Below are 20,252 nucleotides of genomic sequence, written 5' to 3' on the forward strand. Positions count from 1 at the left end.
GCCCAATCTCCCCATTGCTTTTTATATCGGTCCTGGAGGTCCTGCTGAATATGATTAGAAGGGACCAACTGGTTAAAGGTATACAAGTCGGAGCTAAACAGTACAAATTGACAGCATTTGCAGATGACTTAGTATTGACATTACAGGAGCCAGAATCTAGTACTAAAAGGGTTTTGGAACTGATTCAAGAATTTGGTCAGGTTGCAGGATTTAAATTGAATAAGTTAAAAACAAAGGTCTTAGAGAAAAACTTAACTGCGATTGAGAGAGAGAGGTTTCAGAATGAAACAGGTTTAACAGTGGTTAAGAAAGTGAAATACCTGGGGATTAACATGACAGCTAAAAATGGGAATCTATTTAAAGACAATTATGAAAAATGCTGGGCTGAAGTGAAAAAAGACTTAGAAATTTGGTCAAATTTGAAGCTTTCACTGCTAGGCCGTATTGCTGCGATAAAAAATGAATGTATTGCCTAGAATGTTATTTCTCTTTCAAACATTGCAAATTTTGGACAAAATGGATTGCTTCAAGCAGTGGCAGAGAGATATCTCTAGATTTGTCTGGCAGGGCAAGAAGCCTAGAATAAAATTTAAAATACTAACGGATGCAAAGGAAAGAGGTGGATTTGCCCTGCCAGACCTTAAACTTTTTTATGAATCAGCAGCTTTTTGCTGGCTGAAAGAATGGCTGCTTCTTGAAAACACAGACATTTTGGACTTAGAAGGTTTTAATAATGTATTTGGATGGCATGCATATTTGTGGTATGATAAGGTCAAAGCACATAAAGCATTTAAAAATCATATTGTCAGGAAAGCATTGTTTAATGTCTGGATAAGATATAAAGACCTACTGGAAAATAAAACCCCAAGGTGGCTGTCACCGATGGAAGCGAAAGCTCAGAAAAAGCTCAATATGGAGGCCAAATGGCCGAAATATTGGGAAATTCTGGAACAAGAGGGAGATAGATTGAAACTGCAGAGTTTTGAGAAACTAAAAAACAAAGTGCGAGATTGGCTTCATTATTATCAGATAATGGAGGCATACAATTTGGACAAGAAAATAGGCTTCCAGGTGGAAAAATCAAAATTAGAAACAGAACTGTTAGAACCCAAAACTACGATTTTGTCAAAGATGTATAACTTGCTGTTGAAATGGAATACTCAGGATGAAACGGTGAAATCTGCTATGATTAAGTGGGCACAAGACGTTGGACATAACATTATGATGGCTGACTGGGAACAGTTATGGACCACAGGTATGAAGTTTACAGCATGTAATGCCTTAAGAGAGAATATTATGAAAATGATATACAGGTGGTACATGACACCAGTCAAGCTTGCAAAAATCTATCACTTGCCCAATAATAAATGTTGGAAATGTAAAGAGACTGAAGGTACATTCTTTCACCTTTGGTGGACTTGCCCAAGGATTAAGGCTTTCTGGGAGATGATCTATAATGAAATGAAAAAGTTATATAAATATACCTTCTTGAAGAAACCAGAGGCCTTTCTCCTGGGCATGGTCGGCCAATTGGTGCCAAAGAAGGACAGAACTTTCTTTATGTATGCCACAACAGCAGCAAAAATACAAATTATTGGAAGACACAAGATTTACCCACTCTGGAAGAATGGCAGGTGAAGGTGATGGACTATATGGAACTGGCGGAAATGACTGGCAGAATCCGATACCAGGGAGAAGAGTCGGTGGAAGAAGATTGGAAGAAATTTAAAGACTATTTACAGAAATACTGCAAAATTAATGAATGTTAGAATGATGTCAGAATGAAATTAAGTGGTCTTAGCAGCAATGTTATAAAGGTGTATGTAAAAATGGATTGTTAACAGATGAGAATCCAAAGTTATAATATATTAAGTTAAAGGATTAAGACAAAAACAAAGAGGGAAAGGAATTGCTGAATTAACTAATAGAACTGGAATACAAAAAAGGGAGGCGTGAGGAAGTCAGGGAAGTAAGGAAAAGAAATGTAAGTTATGGAAGGATCAATGTGTTTTTTTTAAGTGTTTTTTATCTTTTTCCTATATTTTGTATTTTTTCTTTTTTATTTCTTTTTCTTTTCTTTTTATCTATGTAATCTTTTCTTTGAAACTTTAATAAATATCATTTTAGAGGGGAAAATAACAAAAACTGCACTGAAAGGGGGTGGGGTGGAATGGGACAGGAGTGGAACAGGGTGATGCCCTGTAATGGAACCCCATTGTAAGTGGCTCCCACCGAAGGAATGCGGTTGGTCATGGGTGCTGTAGGCTGAAAAAAGTTGAAAACCACTGGTGTAGGATTGACTCCTAAGCCTTTTCTTCTCCTGAAGGTATCCCACAAAGCAGTGGAGGTTTAGGGTCAGCTGGTTTATCCCTCACCTGGTTTAGCTAGCCATTCAAAGCAATTTCCTGGGGTGTGGATGCTGTCACTTGCTTCCAGCAGCCACAGATGCAAGGGGGGGGGCAAAGGTGAACAAACTACCCCAGAATGAGCACAACATGTCCTCCACCAGAGGTAAAACCTCTCCCCTAACAACTCATGCACCCCACATTAAGTATACACAAACATGATTGGGTTCAGGACACCCTTAAGGGATCTGACTTTGCATTATGCCTTTACACCTAAGAAACAAAGGACTTACTGCGTTTTGACCTTGGATTATGTCTGGACCTTGCCTTTCATGCTACACCTGTGTTTTGGCTTTAGAATGTGAATCGTTTTGGGACAATTTGTCTTGAGGGTTCCTGACATCAAGGAGGAAGTTTCAGTCTATAGACCTTTCCCAACCATACAGATTTTTGGTTCCTTGGAATTCCTGAGAACCACCAGGTACAAGCTGCTAGTGAATTTTTAATTGAATATTCCTCAGAATCAAAGCTTCTGGAAACATTTGAATGGTGGGGGTGGGTGAGCCAAAGAAATCAGTCACTAGTTAAGTCAGGATGTAACTGGACAGACAACTGAGATCTTTTATCTGATCTCTAGTTTCTTTACATATTTGCAGATAATAGTGGTGTAATGGAAAAATGAGCCTTCTAGACTGAGCACATAACAAAGCCAGAAATTGTAATGCTTTTCTCTTCATTCAGCTTTCCTAGTGGAACTAGTTCCCCCTACTAAAGAAAAACCAAAACTAAAACCTGTGCCATTAGGGGAAAACTATTAATATCCCAGATTACAATTTTCAGTTTTCTTCTCGTTCTTGGCCTTCAGAAGTTAACATTGATTGTGCCATTACTGCATATAAATTATTCACTTGAAAAGCCCCAATGCAAGAAACAGAATTTCTCTGCTTTATCAATTTATTCAGATAACAATTCAAATGGAAATCCCTGTGCCATATTTTCTCTAACTACATCTCCCAAACCTCAATTTCCTGCCCTCTTGCACCTGCCTCCAGCTTCTCCAGAGATCTTCCACACCCTGCCGCTGATAGCACAGTTTCCTCCCAAGTCCCACGAAGGGCACATCTATAGGTCAGAAGTATAGGACGATGGCTGGGCATCAACACATGTCGCTTGGGTGACATTGAACCTCAGCAAGCCATTCAGACTTTGCTTTACTCCTGTTGGGATTGTTGTTATGAAATTACAGAAATCTGGTGTTGCACATCCTTTGAAAGCAGCCAACCGTAGAGTTGTACCCACTAGAAAGAGAAGAATGTTAATATGAGTCAGGGTTGACTTAAGGACCCAGCACACTTGGGCAACCTGCAGGACCCTTTTACCCCCACCCCTGTTATGTTCCCTGAAAATTCACAAGATGTATTTTCATCCCCCCCCCAAAAGACACTGAAATGAAAGATGAAGCAGAGTAATATGAGTCAGGTTTGGCATCAGGGCGTGGGATTCTTGGGCAAATTTCAAGACCATGGCACCTGAGAACAGCCCACTTCTGATGTCTTCCACAAGCCCTGCTTTCCCTTTCTTCCCTGTCTACTTGTACTCTGACCAGACCAAGGCTATTGGGTGAAGCCCACATTTGCAAATTTAGCCACCAATTTAATTTCCCCCAAAGCCCACAAGACAACATCCCTCCAAGGCATGTGGAAACTCAAAATGGGAATGACAGCTTTATACATGTTTGCTTCCATGTGATCAGGGATTTCCCAGCACTGTCTGGGGGTGGGTCAACACCATGCCATTGACTGAGGAATGGGGCAAGCAGTGTAAAGAAAACTTTAAATTCATCCCCTCAAAGAAAACACAGGTCCCCAACCCATCCTTTGCTTTTATCACATTTGGTCAGAAAAGGGTCAGGTAGCTGATGGCTGAAAGCTGCTTTCTCTCACCCCCCCCACCCTCTGCTGTTTGGCCGTTCTACTCACCTTGCTGCATGGTACCAGCAAATGTTATGCACTTAGTCTCTCCAATAGGGCAGTTATGGGTGCCGATGACCACACAATCATATGCATTCTTCGTAAAACAGAATGGGCACTGCAGTGGACCAAAACTCTCAGGTTGCACTGGCAAAATGAAATTTATGGTTAGCAGATGGATTCCATTTATTCTGACATGACTGGTCCATTCTGGCCCTTATTTTGCAGTTTGTACAAAGGGTTATAACTATCCCCCCCCCCGGCAAGGTGTTCTAAAAGTGCCATCCAGCTGGGAAAATCTAATATAAATATTGTTGAGTGTTGCTCATGAGTATGGCTTCTGTATGTAACATATGCAGGTCTTTCTCAGAACATGCATAGAATCATAGAATCATAGAGTTGGAAGAGACCACAAGGGCCATCGAGTCCAACCCCCTGCCAAGCAGGAAACACCATCAGAGCACTCCTGACATATGGTTGTCAAGCCTCTGCTTAAAGACCTCCAAAGTAGGAGACTCCACCACACTCCTTGGCAGCAAATTCCACTGTCGAACAGCTCTTACTGTCAGGAAGTTCTTCCTAATGTTTAGGTGGAATCTTCTTTCTTGTAGTTTGGATCCATTGCTCCGTGTCCGCTTCTCTGGAGCAGCAGAAAACAACCTTTCTCCCTCCTCTATGTGACATCATTTTATATATTTGAACATGGCTATCATATCACCCCTTAATCTCCTCTTCTCCAGGCTAAACATGCCCAGCTCCCTTAGCCGTTCCTCATAAGGCATCGCTTCCAGGCCTTTGTTGTTTTTTAATGAAATTTTTATTGGTTATTCACATTTTATAAAAACATAACACACACATAAAAGACAACGACAAAAACATGTATAACTTTAAACATCTTACTTTCTTAACTTTGGTCCTTGACTTCCCCCCACCCCCCCCCCTTCATACATCCCAATTCCCATGATTATGTCAGCAAGTTATTATTTTCCCTCTTTACCATGTTAATATTACATCTTTTATAGAAAATTAAATTCTTTCCTAAGTTGGACTCAGATTCCCTTCCATCGATTTCCCATTTTTTATGAAACATAAATCATATTGACTAAACCCAGAGGTCATAAGTGTTTTTAAAATTCTGTCCCCCCCCTCCCATCCCCGGTTTCCGTCCCTTCCCAAATATATGTCCAAAATAACAGTTCTTAGCCTGGATTCCTCACATCCGAGGCCTTCAAGTCTCTTTCAGTCCCTCTCCGCCGGTTTTGTTGGTAGTCCTTTGTGTTGGTCATCAAATCTCGAAGGAGTTCTGTCCCACTCAAGCCAAGTTTTCTTCCCACAAAAGAACTTAAAGACAACTGCTGCAAAAGTTCCACCAATCCTTCATATTCAGAATCAGAATGGAGGCCCCAATCATATTCCTTCTTTCTTTTAAGTTCTTGAGTTCCAAGTATTCCAGGGGCCTCCTCCTTCATCTTTCGCATCTTTTGCAGATTTGTAATCCATGTAATCCAAGGGTCTTCTTGTTTATAATCCACTTGTGTAGGCTTCTGGTTGGTACTTTCCATCTGTGCTTTCTCCTTTACTTGTTTAGTCTCCTTCACTTCTTGCGATATCTCTTCCAGTTCAGCCGTAGATTTTTTCTCATTCAAATCCTCAATACATTCAGCAGAGCTGCTTATTCCAGAAGTCAAGGTCATAAGTTGTTTATTCATAGCCAGACTCTGCTCTTGTAGAATTCCCACAAGGTAAAACGTTCTTTCTATCTCAGCTAGTAAATTTCCATCCACAGCCATTGTAATGTCTCAGAATTTCCCCCAGGGGGAATCTAGTTACTTAGTAATCGTTTCCCAACAGTCCTTTACCTCGTTATTTCTTTGTTTCCAACCACTTTAGTTCAATTGTATTACATTTAGTCCAGAGAGGTCTTAAATAACAAGCTTTTTCACTTTAAATTACCCGTTTGGCAGCTTTTGACAGCTGTCAAATTCCTTTCCTCTTCAACAGGCTCAAAGACAGGACGCTCCCAGGCCCGGGAGGGGGGGGGGGTTACATAGAACAAGAAAAAAAAACTTCTAAAAATCCACTCTTACACTCCAGCTCCACACTTCTTTTGTCAAATCGTGAAAGTTAATGTATTTTTAACTCACCCCAAAAGGGTAGGCTATCCAACTTAGTTCTCCTGCTATTGCTTTAAATCGTCTGCAGGACGGGGGGTGCGGACTTCCCTTTGACACATCCCCCGGTCGTACCGAATTCGCAGATCGATATTTTAAAGTCCGAAATCCAATCTACTCACGGGTTGCTTCTTTTTCGGGTCCGAATTTAAGGAAAAAAGTCAGCGCTCTTCAGCCATGGCATACGGCTTCGCTCCTCTGGGATAGCGGTCTACTCCAAGCACCACGCCACTCTCCGTACTCTCTCTGAAGCCTTTAAAAAGGCTCTTCGTGAGTCGGGGGCGCTTAAGGTGCCCACTGAGTCACCAGGTCTGCAGGCATCCGTGCCTGCAGTTTTTAAGGGTCTCCGCATCGCCGTCGCGGCAGGACCCGTCCCCAGAGGAGCCGATTCCCTCCGGAGCTCGGAGGGAATCCGCCATTAGCTGTTCGCACCAACCCGGAAGTCGCCCGCTTCCAGGCCTTTGACCATTTTGGTTGCCCTCCTCTGGACACGTTCCAGTTTGTCAGTGTGCTTCTTGAATTGTGGTGCCCAGAACTGGACACAGTACTCCAGGTGAGGTCTGACCAGAGCAGAATACAGTGGCACTATTACTTCCCTTGATCTAGATGCTATACTCCTATTGATGCAGCCCAGAATTGCATTGGCTTTTTTAGCTGTCGCGTCACACTGTTGGCTCATGTCAAGTTTGTGATCAACCAAGACTCCTAGATCCTTTTCACATGTACTGCTCTCAAGCCAGGTGTCACCCATCTTGTATTTGTGCCTCTCATTTTTTTTGCCCAAGTGCAATACTTTACATTTCTCCCTGTTAAAATTCATCTTGTTTGTTTTTGCCCAGTTCTCTAATCTGTCAAGGTCGTTTTGAAGTGTGATCCTGTCCTCTGGGGTGTTAGCCACCCCTCCCAGTTTGGTGTCATCTGCAAATTTGATCAGGATGCCCTTGAGTCCATCATCCAAGTCGTTGATAAAGATGTTGAATAAGACCGGGCCCAAGACAGAACCCTGTGGCACCCCACTAGTCACTCTTCTCCAGGATGAAGAGGAACCATTGATGAGCACCCTTTGGGTTCGGTCAGTCAGCCAGTTACAAATCCACTGAGTGGTAGCATAGTCAAGACCGCATTTTACCAGCTTCTTTACAAGAATATCATGAGGCACCTTTTCAAATGCCTTGCTGAAATCAAGGTAGGCTACATCCACTGCATTCCCTTCATCTACCAGGCTTGTAATTCTGTCAAAAAACGAGATCAGGTTAGTCTGACATGACTTATTTTTCAGAAATCCATGCTGACTATTGGTGATCACAGCATTCCTTTCTAGGTGCTCACAGACTGTTTGCTTAATGATCTGCTCCAGAATCTTCCCTGGTATTGATGTCAGACTGACAGGGTGGTAATTATTTGGGTCCTCTCTTTTCCCCTTTTTGAAAATAGGGACAACATTTGCCCTCCTCCAGTCTGCCGGGACTTCGCCTGTTCTCCAGGAATTCTCAAAGATGACTGCCAGTGGTTCTGAGATCACATCTGCCAGTTCTTTTAATACTCTTGGATGCAGTTCATCTGGCCCTGGAGACTTGAATACATGAAGCCGCTGGGAGAGATCATCAGGGGGTTTGGGCTGGGTGTCCATCAATATGCAGATGATACCCAGCTCTACCTCTCTTTCAAATCAGAACCAGTGAAGGTGGTGAAGGTCATGTGTGAGTGCCTGGAGGCGGTTGGAGGATGGATGGCGGCTAATGGATTGAAGTTGAATCCTGACAAGACAGAAGTATTATTTTTGGGGGACAGGGGGTGGGCTGGTGTGGAGGAGTCCCTGGTCCTGAATAGGGCCCTTGAAGCACCAGATGCGCAGCCTGGCAGTCATTTTGGACTCACAGCTGTCCATGGAGGCGCAGGTCAATTTTGTATCCAGGGCAGCTGTCTACCAACTCCACCTGGTACGCAGGCTGAGACCCTACCTGCCCGCGGACTGTCTCACCAGAGTGGTGCAAGCTCTAGTTATCTCCCGCTTGGACTACTGCAATGCGCTCTACGTGGTGCTACCTTTGAAGGTGACCCGGAAACTGCAATTAATCCAGAATGCAGCAGGTAGACTGGTGACTGGGAGTGGCTACCGGGACCACATAACACCGGTCTTGAAAGACCTACATTGGCTCCCAGTATGTTTCCGAGCACAATTCAAAGTGTTGGTGCTGACCTTTAAAGCCCTAAACGGCCTTCTGGCGGTTCCCTCATTGCGAGAAGCAAAGCTACAGGGAACCAGACAGAGGGCCTTCTCGGTAGTGGCGCCCGCCCTGTGGAACGCCCTCCCATCAGATGTCAAAGCGATGAATAACTACCTGACATTTAGAAGACATCTTAAGGCAGCCCTGTTCAGGGAAGCTTTTAATCTGTGATATTTTACTGTATTTTTTGTTTCTATGGAAGCCGCCCAGAGTGGCTGGGGAAACCCAGCCAGATGGGCGGGGTACAAATAAATTATTATTATTATTATTATTATTATTATTATTATTATTATTATTATTATTATCTAAACTAGCCAAGTATTATTGTACTATCTCCTTAGTTATTCTGGGCTGTGTTTCCTTTGCTGAATCATTTGCTCCAGATTCTTCAGGTCGGGCATTGTTTTCTTTATCGGAGAAGACTGAGGCAAAGAAGGCATTGAGGAGTTCAGCCCTTTCTGTGTCCCCTGTTTGCATTTCACCATCTTCTCCTCTGAGTGATCCCACTGTTTCTTTGTTCTTCCTTTTGCTACGAACATACCCATAAAAGCCTTTTTTGTTGCTTTTAACCTCTCTAGCAAGCCTGAGTTCATTCTGTGCTTTAGCTTTTCTGACTTTGTGTCTACACGTGCTGGCTATTTGTTTGAATTTCTCTTTGGTGGTTTCCCCCCTTTTCCATTTTTTGTACACATCCTTTTTTAATCTTAACTCAGTTAAAAGTTCTTTAGATAGCCACCCTGGCTTCTTTAGGCACCTTCCATGTTTCCGTCTCATTGGTATTGCCTGAGGTTGTGCTTTTACTATCTCCCTCTTAACAAACTCCCAGCCATCATGAACTCCCTTTCCTTTTAGTATTACTGTCCATGGGATCTCACCCAGCACTTCCCTAAGTTTTATGAAGTCGGCTTTCTTAAAGTCAAGAAATTGAGTCCTAGTATGCTTGGCTGCTCCTTTCCGCTGTATAGTAAACTTCAGAAGAACATGATCACTCGCGCCTAATGATCCTTCCACTTCTACCCCACTTCTACCCCACTTGGTGATCTTGGTGTCTACCTGCTTCTGCATGAGAGTGATCTGAATTGTGTGAAATGAGATTGACAATTCTGCCAGCCGGGACAAAAGCAGATTGGCATTGATCCTTACCAGCCTATGAGATGAAAGAAGGCTTCCCCACAGATTCTAGGATCCAGGCTTACTCTTTTGAATGGAAGATGATACTTTTCTACTATCCATGATAGGCATTTATAGTGGTTTCAGGTTCAGTCTTGGAGTGATCATTGTGATTATCACCATTAACAAGATCATTTGTTGGGAATGATGCTACTGTGTACATACTGGTTTGCTGTGGGCAACAGCCGCCCTGCCCCCAACAATGAAATGAAAATGCTACAACATTCAGTCAAATCTTAAATAGGATCTAGTTTTGACATTTTAGAAGGGTTGTTGCTTCTTTCATTAAACTTCACGGAATGTGACAATAGTAACACACCCAGTTATAAATAAAGTCACACTAATAAATATGTCAATTCCCCTCACCCTCATATATAAATTGATAAATGTGTGCACATCTCTTGATTTTCCCAGACATGCAAAAACTATTACTTGCTTTTGATCTGGGAAATTTGATGACCAAATAGAAAAGCACAAGATCCCCACATCAGATTTTATGGGACTCGTGAAGAGGAGTCCAATTGCTTTCCAGAGACACTAGGAAGACAAACCTTTCACCCAGTTATATTTTGCCTCTGCAACAAAGTAAGCAAAACACAACACAAAGGAATACAGAGAAATAAAGAAACACAGCTCACATAACTCAGTATGCAATTACACAGAACTTCTCAAAGACAAAATGTAAAAACAAGACATTTATACTCCACCAAGTGTCTGTTTCTTTAAATATAACCTTTACATAATATATACCAGGCACGTCCAACTCCCAAGAGACTGTGATCTACTCCCAGTATATATAAAAAAAACGGCAGTGATCTACCCATTGTCGTTGGAGGGAGGAGGATTCCCCAGAGTTGTTGAGTTTTTTTAAAGGGAAGAGCGACCAGAGTTGGTGAGCATTTTTGCGGGAGAACTGCAAAACCAAAATCATGTTCAAGTACAATATGGGATGTCTCAAAACCAAAGTTCCAGCTAAATGTACCTTCATTCAATCAAGAGAATAGAACCTCTAGAAATATACTTGTTGCTAAAATGTGTCCTCCCCAACAGAGAGGACGTGTTGCGGTGGGGGCCAGCAGGCCACCCCACTGTTGCTGGCCAGACCCGTTTGGATGTCCACGGGCAGTGATTGGGTAATTTGAGTCTCTGGGGAGACTTCGATGTTGCCAAATTGGAGGTGGGGTCAAAGGTTTTAAATACTGGGCACACAGCCTTCGGCATCCTCTTGGGCTGCGTGCACTGGATCACCCGGGCACCCTCCCTGAATTGGGGGGGTGTGTTTGCTTTGACCTTGCTATGCCTGTCATGGGGTTGCCTGCTGTTGGGGCAGGGGCCTGGTAGGAATTTTGTCCATTTGGCTGATTGGCTGGTGCCATTTGGTTTTTGCCTACTGCGCAGCAAATCGTCACAACTTGTAAGGTTTGCGGTTAGGCATTGGTTAAAATTGGTGGGTGGAGGGGTAAGTGCCTACCCCTCCAATGGTGGTGCTGCAAGGGAATTCCGTTAAAAGGGCTTGCCATCCTTTTCATCCAAGTCCCTGGCATTGGGCTTGGGCCGTGCAAGCCCCGGGAGCATGCGGGTGAGAAGTGAGGGTCTGTTGCCCAGCTTCATTTCTCCCCAGTATTGTTTTCCCTGACTGGCTTCAGCTGGAATCCAGAAGTCAGTTTTGTCCCTGGGGCAAGGACAGATAGACGTAACCAATGCCTAAGCAACCACTCACATGTGTGTATTTAAATAAAGTTATGGCCAAAATCATGCCAAAAAGCCTGAAACAAAATTGATGTGTGAAGTGTGAGTTTATTTGGGGTGGCTTGGGGACCTCGACACACAAAGGATAATCCACACACTGGATGAAAACAACCCATTTTCCAGTGAGTGCTGTAGCCTTACTCTCAATCGCTCAAACCACTGTGATAGAGCCTCGGCTGTGTGAAATCCCAAGTGGGATTCCGACGACAAGATCACTGGATGCAAATCTCTGTTTCAAACGTCTTCTTTCAGCCAGTCCACAATGGAATGATAAGACAGCAAAACATTTGTTCAAGTAGGTAAGTCAGCTCCATACACATTCTGTAAGGGCTGAAGTATATTATGCATATATTATGGAAAGGCTATATTTAAAGGAATGGACACTTGGTGGAATATAAGTGTCTTAATATTACATTTTGTCTTTGGGAAGTTCTATATTTTGCCTCTGGGCAAGAACTGTTGATACAGAAAGTGCCCAAAATACTAGGGCCCTTACATTGAATAGGGTTTTCGTTGCATTCGTCAGTATTGCAGCATTCAGCTTGCATCCGAAAGAATTGGGGGGTTCCTCCAGAAATAGAAAAGGTGCCTGGGATACAATCCTGAGTGTTAGCGCAGTCACTGTAAGTAAGGCAGAGGAGGTATTCAGAAACTGTGAAGAAGAATTAGAGAGGAATAGCAAGTCAATCATTTTTGCCCCAGATTTTTTTATTGGGAGATTTAATAGATACATAAAATGGAATGTGTTTAGTTTGATGCTGTGCACTGGTGCTATAAGTGTGGTGTCATGGGCTGACTGGATGCAGAGGCAAAGCAGGAAGCACCAGGTGGGGAACCCCCAAGGGAAGAAGGCTCAGAGCCAGGGGCTTTGTTGTGGGACTACAATGAGTGGTCAGAGGGATAAGAGGGAGATGGAGGTGTCAGAAACTGAAAAGATAACAGGTTTTAGTGAGCAGGAAGAATCTGAGGGAGAGAGCAGTCGAGAACCAGAGGCGGAAGAGAATGGGGTCCAAGAGGCAGCAATGAGTCAGGCTAGCGAGGAAGCCAAGCTGTCTCTCTTTCCTGCGCCAGGCAGCTCCCCTTCCCCCCAGTCTCCCAGAATCTGGAGAGGTAAGAAGATGGTGGGGGAAAGTTGGGCAAGATGAAAGTTAGCTGACTTGTGCCAATACATGCAGGTCCCTCAATGTGTTCCCTGGTCATTCCTTAGTCAAGCATTGGCTTTATGAGTTCATTATTTCCATTAATTCCTATGGGAACATTTTTAATCCAGGGTTTCTCTGATCTCCCCAACCCCTTTTCAGTTATTTATTCCTGAAATGGCTGCAGCCAACCAGTAAAAGGGAAACAGAGGAGAAACTGATTTCTCTGATCTCTCCTGCTCCCTGAATTGGCCGATCTCTCCTGCTCTCTGATATGTTTGATCTCCCTCCCTCCCTCCCTCCCTGCATGACTTCTGTCCAAAAATAGCTGCTGCCAACCTGCAAAGCATAAGGAAGGAAGGAAGGAAGGAAGGAAGGAAGGAAGGAAGGAAGGGGGCAAACTTTGGCTGTTCGAATATATAAATCTGCAGAGAATATAGCAAGGTTTGGGCAAAATGTATTACATTCAGATAAGTGAATTTTAACATTGTAAAAATGTAAAAATGATAGCAGGACCTAGGGGGAGCAAGGAAAATCATTTTAAATGTAATGCCACTTTTAAAATGGAGATTGGGGTGATGGGCAGTCATACCCTGGTGGCTCTCCCAAATTGGACAAAGAGGCTACGACTGAGGAGCATGGATAAAATTCAGAAGTAACCAAAGAGATATCTTTTTTCCATCTGAAAAGAACAATAATGATTTATGTGTCCCCTTGGCTTTTAAATTTTACAGCAGGAAGCTATTTAAGGCTGAAATCTGAACCCCCACACATCTGAGAGTAAGGCTCACTGAATTCATTGGGATTTGCTTCTGAGTTCACATAGTTAGGATTTGAATTTTAGTGCATATAGCATGAATTTGGTCAGAAACAACAATTCAGAAAGAAGAAAAGCAAAGAGCGCCTCTATACATCAATGAGTAGGAAATTATATACATTTAAAAAGTATGTACCTATTAATGTATCGTGGGTACACGTTTAAAAAGTAGTTCATTATAGAATCTGTGCCATGTTTTGATTGAGTGGGTGGATGGAAGGACATTTGATTGATTGTCCATTGTCAGTGGATTCCTACAACATCCCATGCAGGAAGATGATGGGGGCCAGAAAGACTATACACTAGAATCTTTTCTAGGCCTGGTTCATGCCAGGGATCGTGCCTGATCCCAACAGCCGACCTCAGCATTCTCAATTTCAGCAGAACATCGAAGAAAATCAGATATAGAATTGCTGGTTTACAATATCTGACTGTATCATATTTAGGAGGCTCCTGAAAAATGGACTCCCACATACTCAGCCTTGAAGTGTTAAAAAACCTAAATCAATCTTTTAGCTTTTTCACTGAAGACAGAACATTTGGAGGGGGAAAGTCCTGGTTAAGAGATGAATCACTAAATATGTCAGTTGTTCCCCTTGTAATATCATCATAGAACTCATAAATCTTTCTGGAGAATTCTTCATCCCCGTTAATAAAGTTGTAGTCCACATAATTCCTTCTGTGAGGAGAAGATGTTGAACGCAGGCAGACTCTTCTGTATATTTTACAGAAGACTTTTGGGCTGAGTCACATGTGTATGGGTTTTACTGTAATTCTTTGATCGCAGAGAGCATGGTAATTTCTGAGTGTGTGGAAGGCCTCCGTTGAGAAGGGTTCTTTGTACATGGGTGCGGGGGGAAAGAAACCTTACTCACATATATAGCTTTGTAGAGCAACTTCACGGCAAGTTTCCTCTGAACATTTACGTGCCTGTCGCATGAGACACTTGTTGTTGTACAGATATAGACATGTCATACATTGTAGTGATGCCCCTACAGAGAGAAAGGAAGATCACAAAAGCTCAGTGTCATGATCATATGCCACAAGGCATCTCCATTTTGGTGACTCAAGGGAAAAAGGTATAAAAAGACAATTCTTGGGTGCCAAGGGAGAACCCCAGTAGCAACTTAAAATCACAAAATAGACAGCAAAATAAACCCTTAATATATAGCTTTCTAAGTTCTTTCCAAAGTTCTCTTTTAATTGCATAGAGAAAGACCACACATAATATCATAGGATTTTAAACTTGGAAGGGACCCCACAGGACATCTGCTCCAACCCCCTGTGATGCAGGAATCTCAACCAAAGCATCCATGATGGATGGCCATCCAGCCTCTGCTTAAAATCCTCCAAGAAGGAGAGTCCATAACTTCCAAAGGGAGACCATTCCACAGTTTTTTTTAAAAAAAATTATCCGTACAAACTCCCCAAGATTCCCTGCAGTTGTGACTCTAAATAAGTAATTTGTTTACTGAAAATATTACAACTTCCTTGCATAAGTGTTTTGTGGACAGTCAAGCAATCTTCATAATGAGACGTTTCCTCTTTCATCTGTTGAAAGTATTTTTTAAAGTTCTGCCACATCTTGCTGAATCGACTTCAAGGCTTGAATCTGAACCAGGATTTCCTTCAACAAGTTTGTATAAGAATCCTCCTCCGCCATTTTCCCTGGCTTGGCAGATAATGACACAGCTGGAATTAAGCTAGCTGCTGTTTGCTTAGATCTCTACTCTTAACATGCCACTGCAGTTCTGGAACAATAGCTCATTAAAAGCAAAATAATATGTGATGAGAAGTTTTATTCCCCCCACCCCCTTGCCTGCATGCCCAATTTGCTCCCTAATGGAGCAATCCAAGCCCTAGCATAGCATGCTGGCAAGTGCAGCAGGTGGAGGTAGGGGGCCACAGCAGCCAAGAACAGGGTCCAATGGAGGCTGGGGCAGTTCAACCCCTCCATGACATCAGAACACTCCATTTAGGGACTTTTCCTTGACAGGAAGGAGATCTTTGCAGCAGGGGGAGCCTGCTTGGCATCAACATTCCTAGATTGCACTCCTTTGGTGTAGAGATAACTATAATAGTGTTAGGGGACTTTGGTAACTTGTATGATTCACTTTCTCATCGCACCAAGATTCCCATATTCTCCTGCTCTTCATCCCAATATCCATCTATTCAATACCCCATCCAGGAGCACATGAAGTTCTTGACCTCCTTTCTCTAGCTCTACTGACCCCCTCCCTATTCTAGAAGAAATTAATGGAACACTGAATCTCTGGTTTCTACTCACCTACTGAAAACAAGCTCAAGAGGAGGCCTGTGCACAGAAGAATTCTCATGGTGTTGGGATAATCAAGAGCTGAGAAGGACTTCAAGAAGACCTGGTCCCACAAAGGCAATGGATACAGCTATGAGCTTACAGAGGAATTTATAGTCAGGGATGGGAGCCTCAAGCAGCACTTGCGAACGACTGGTTTAATGAGACGTGGAAACTGGCACAAATGGAGGCAGCATGTTTTCCCAGAGAGCCTCTGATGTGATCTTGGAACACAAAGCAATTTTGAAATTGCATGCAATCTTTTCCAGGAACACCACGAAATTTTGGCAAATGAGAATCCACGTTATCCCCAGTGTTCTTCACAGTGGATATGGGAAAGCATTTTCACAAACATATTCACAGGGGTCAGAGACCCCTCAAGTATCCTGATTTATTTGGGACTTCACGGATTGGCATAAGCTACCCCGGCTTCTGTTCCCAATCCCGAATGCCCCAATTTTGATCCCTCGCACTGGTCGCGCCAGGTGTTTTAGGGTTCCGCTGTGGTGTGAGTCCACAAACAAGACTAAAAAATGGAAGGAAAACTTACCTTGACCTCCTTTTGTGGCGGTTCATCTCCAACACCAGAGGAGGAGGTGAAGATAGCTGCGCTGCAACAGGAAACAGTCTGCGCTGCATCAGGAGGTGCAGTGTAGGCTGGCAGGCCTTCTGGTGGGCTGCACCAGGCCGCTCACATCTCCAGAGAAGTGGGCAGTTTGATGTGGCCTACCAGAAGTCCAGCCTGGAATCTGCTGCCTCCAGAAAAGAGGGTGGTTTGGTGCAGCCTGCTGGAAGGCTGTGCTGGCCTCCGCTGCATGCTACACCAGACTCCACCACATCTCCCCACACTCCTGAGAAGGAGGAAGAGTGCTCAAAGGTAGGTGCAGTGCTTTTTTTCTGGGGGGACACAGGGGCATACATACTCCTAAACCTGTTGTGAATCTAAGTTTTGCCACATTGAGGAGCAGTATTTCAATATGAGTAGGAAATGAGAGTACCCCTAAACATTTTTAGGGGGGAGCACTGGGAGAAGGGGCACGAGCAAAGAACGGGATGTGGTGGTTGTGGGCCCCGAACTGCCCTCCCAAAATGTTGGAAGGTATGGGGTCAATTTGTACATCACACAAGCTTCTCATCCAGGCAGTTTGGTATCTCTTGGACTTTACCCTTTCAGCCAAGCTACTTTGGATGGTCAATTATTTAGAATTCCAGAATTCATTTATTTAAAAAATATTCTCCATTCTTAAGCAATAAGAGCTTTGCCATGGATGTTGGACTACCAGTCTTTTCAACATAGACCAGAACTCTGCAAATAGGAATTGTTGTGGCCACTCTAATTTTGTGCCCCAAGCAGGAGCAAATTTTGAAGAATATTGAAAAAACCATCCCACACAGTGCTCACTACAGGAGTCCCACATGGAAGATCATAGTGTTTTTTTTAGTCTGTATCTATCTCTGTGTTTGGTGTGTGTGTGTGTGTGTGTGTGTGTGTGTGTGTGTGTTTAAAAAAGGTTGGGGTGTTTCCCTACTACTTCAGACTTTGGTTTTAATGCAGGCCAAAATCTGCATAACCATTAATACACTGTGAATGGTGCTGATAGGGAGCAAGGTGAATAAATTGCTTTCTCTCCTTTGGCTTAAACTGCATTTCCTCCCTTTTTCTCTCTGTTTGTTAATAACAACTATGTTTCTCTTCTCTCTAAGCTTAGTCTTCCCTCCCAGGGCCCCCTCAAAGTGGCAAAAGCTTTGTTATCTCTTGGCCCACTCTTCAGGATTTTTTATTTTGTTTTGCTGGAAATTGCTGGGAAAAGCTGAGGTGAAAGTAGCGGCCAGTCTAGCTTAATGCCACCATCCCTGTATTTTTAGGTGCTTCTGCCAAATCATCCTTGGCATTTACTCTATGCATCCTTCCTCTATCGCAGTGATGGCAGGGGCGGAGGAAGGGGTGCGTGGTACAGGCAGGCCGCCCCAGGTGTCACCACTGAGGGGAGTCACAAAATGCTTTGTAACACTCACCGCGGGGCCTGCAGTGCACTCAAGCCATGCGTCTCTCCTGGGAGAGACATGGTGGCTTGGGCACCCACAGACTCCGTGCTGCCCAAACAGTCCATCTACCGCCTCCCCCTCAGCTGTAGGGCAGCTGAGTGGGAGGAGGCAGACAGACTCCTCAGAGGCCCCACAGAGCGTCCTGTCCCAGGTGAGTGATGGAGAAAGTTTTCATGTATTTCATGTACACAAGGCTTCCTTTACAAATTCTCGAGCATATATATTTGAGCCATTAGATGGCCTTATAGCTTTTTTACATCTCTGTGAAATCCCAGTTTGGAGGCTTTTCAGAAGTTAATGAAAATGAGTTGAACTTTGGCTTGGGTTAAGGGTGGGTTGTGCTGTTCCATATTTCATCTCGTTTCAGAACTCAAGGAGCCACCAAAATTAATGTTCTTTGGCTGCTGGCATCTGTGAGCTGCAGCGAACATGTACAGAGTGTCAAGACCCCTCCCCCATGTGAAATGAAGACACTGGACACGTTATTTAAGGTTAATGGGCATAAAAAGGCCACAACTTTATTGATTACAGAATTGAAAGGTATTGGCCTTAGGCATTGGCTCCTATCGACTACCCGGCATGGAGACCAGGAAGGGTTGTCCACAAGCCGTGGGAGACCTGTTGAAGTACGCCAACTAGGATCCCACGGGTGTCACCGCTCGGGGGCGTGCCGGAGGCCCTTACCTCCCTAGGTTTTGGACAAGGCAACGCCCCCCGGAGTCCTCTACCAGACTACCCTTTCCTTGGGGGAAGGTGATGGCGCTTCCTTCCCCCCCATTCATTTGCCTAACAATAAATCCCTGCCAATGCCTAACCACCAATACCGCGGAAGTTGTGATGATTGCTACGAGGTAGGCGAAAAAACCAAAAGGCTGACAGTGCGCCAAATTGGAAAATTGGAAAATTGGAAAAATTCCTACCCTTGCAGCGACCAACCAGAGTCCATAGCAAGGTCATAGCTAGCTAAGCCTAAGGGTGGGTGGGATGGGAAAACCGCTCAGCTGGCAAGGGGAAGGAGGGCGGTCCCCGGGCGTACCTGGCCTTAAGTAGGCTAGGCCACGCCTCCCCAGCCCGCCGATTGGCAGGCAGGGTCACAGGCACGCCCGGGGTCTCGCGGGGGCAAAAGGCCAGCCCCCGCGTGTGTGGGAGGGGGTAGCCCGCAACCCCATCTCCTCCCAAGCTCGGAAATGGCTTTAGGGCCCTGGCCAAAAGCTGACAATTACTGGTATTCTGAGGCAGCTGTTTCATCTAGGTTTTCTGTCTTTGAGGCCAGGGATGAGTCCTGAAAACTTGGAAGCAGTTTCATCTGTGGGAAAGTGTATATGTGAAAGTACCAGGACATTCTAATTTTGAAGCCTGATTGCTTAAGGAAACTCACCCCAGTTAATATGCTTATTATTACAAAGCAAGCCTATACTGGTGGTTTGGGGTTAGGGTTAGGATCTGTCAATAGCACCCACGTCCACCCCTAACTGGAATCACCAGCACATTCTGAATATATTCCAAAGTACCTTCCTTAGAACAGGTTGGAGCATTCCCATAGAGAAGCCAATAATGTGTTTTCTGGGGCAAAATCATTACTTTTCACATGGCATGTTTAATGTGAAAAATTTGTCCTATCAGATAGTTCCCTCACCCAGGATCAGTTTATGGCCTCACTCAAATCCCACTGTCTTTATTGGCACTTGGCATGGGGGTCCAGTCTTTCTATGGTTTCCTGAGGCCCTTAACCAAGAGTAAACTGATGTTGGGAGACAATTATCAGCTGGCATAACTAGATGGGGTGGAGACCAGTGTCTGCAATATAGTGATGATGGTCATCAGACTCTTTTACTGGGATTGTAAGCTCACTGGTGTCGTGTGATGAAATGCTTGTTCCGGAACACTGTTCCAACCTGCCTGTTTTATTGCTACCCAATTTCATTGCTAATCTGGACCCTCCTAGGCTTTATATATATATCCATCACACACAGCAGTTAGAGTATGTTTCATGCACATAATAGAGCATCCATGATGGATTAAAATGGATGAAATTATGCCATATCTGTGTCTCTTCTGTAGAAGCTGTGTGGACCTTTGATCACATTTTTGCTGTTTTAGATATGACTAATGGAAACCTTAGCATCATGATAAGAGCAGTAGAAAAATATCTAGGCTACCAATACAAAAGGGAAAGCATAAGATGTTTTGGAAAAGCAGCAATGGAGTGTGTCAACATGCCCATGACACAGCAGGGATCACAGTTGTTTATTTCCCACCCCTTACTGCATGCATCCATCCATCTTGCGAGACAATGGAGTGCA

At 43.9% G+C, this 20,252-nt stretch overlaps 1 protein-coding gene across 1 annotated transcript; it reads right to left on the reverse strand.

Annotated features, from left to right (window-relative positions):
* Positions 1-3,189: 3,189 nt before the first annotated feature.
* On the reverse strand, positions 3,190-16,070 carry LOC309537967 (phospholipase A2 inhibitor and Ly6/PLAUR domain-containing protein-like). Its single transcript, XM_082233140.1, has 5 exons — positions 15,877-16,070; positions 14,465-14,581; positions 12,130-12,285; positions 4,325-4,462; positions 3,190-3,643 (listed from the first exon to the last, which is right to left on the reverse strand). The coding sequence occupies exons 1-5, from the start codon at positions 15,923-15,925 to the stop codon at positions 3,468-3,470; spliced, it is 636 nt and encodes a 211-aa protein (XP_082089266.1). The 5' UTR covers positions 15,926-16,070; the 3' UTR covers positions 3,190-3,467.
* Between the last annotated feature and the right edge of the window lie 4,182 nt (positions 16,071-20,252).

The sequence above is a fragment of the Podarcis vaucheri genome, assembly GCF_965113315.1.
Source record: "Podarcis vaucheri genome assembly, chromosome: 7".
Classification (NCBI taxonomy): Eukaryota; Metazoa; Chordata; class Lepidosauria; order Squamata; family Lacertidae; genus Podarcis; species Podarcis vaucheri.

What these genes read in the sequence shown, in the direction of transcription:
- LOC309537967 (XM_082233140.1), bottom strand. Translation starts at nt 15,925, where the DNA reads ATGAGAATTCTTCTGTGCACAGGCCTCCTCTTGAGCTTGTTTTCAGTA. An exon ending in CAACGAAAACCCTATTCAAT is followed by an intron (nt 4,463 to 12,129) that starts GTAAGGGCCCTA and finishes TCATTTTGCCAG; the next exon opens with TGCAACCTGAGAGTTTTGGT. An exon ending in TGCTGGTACCATGCAGCAAG is followed by an intron (nt 3,644 to 4,324) that starts GTGAGTAGAACG and finishes TTCTCTTTCTAG; the next exon opens with TGGGTACAACTCTACGGTTG.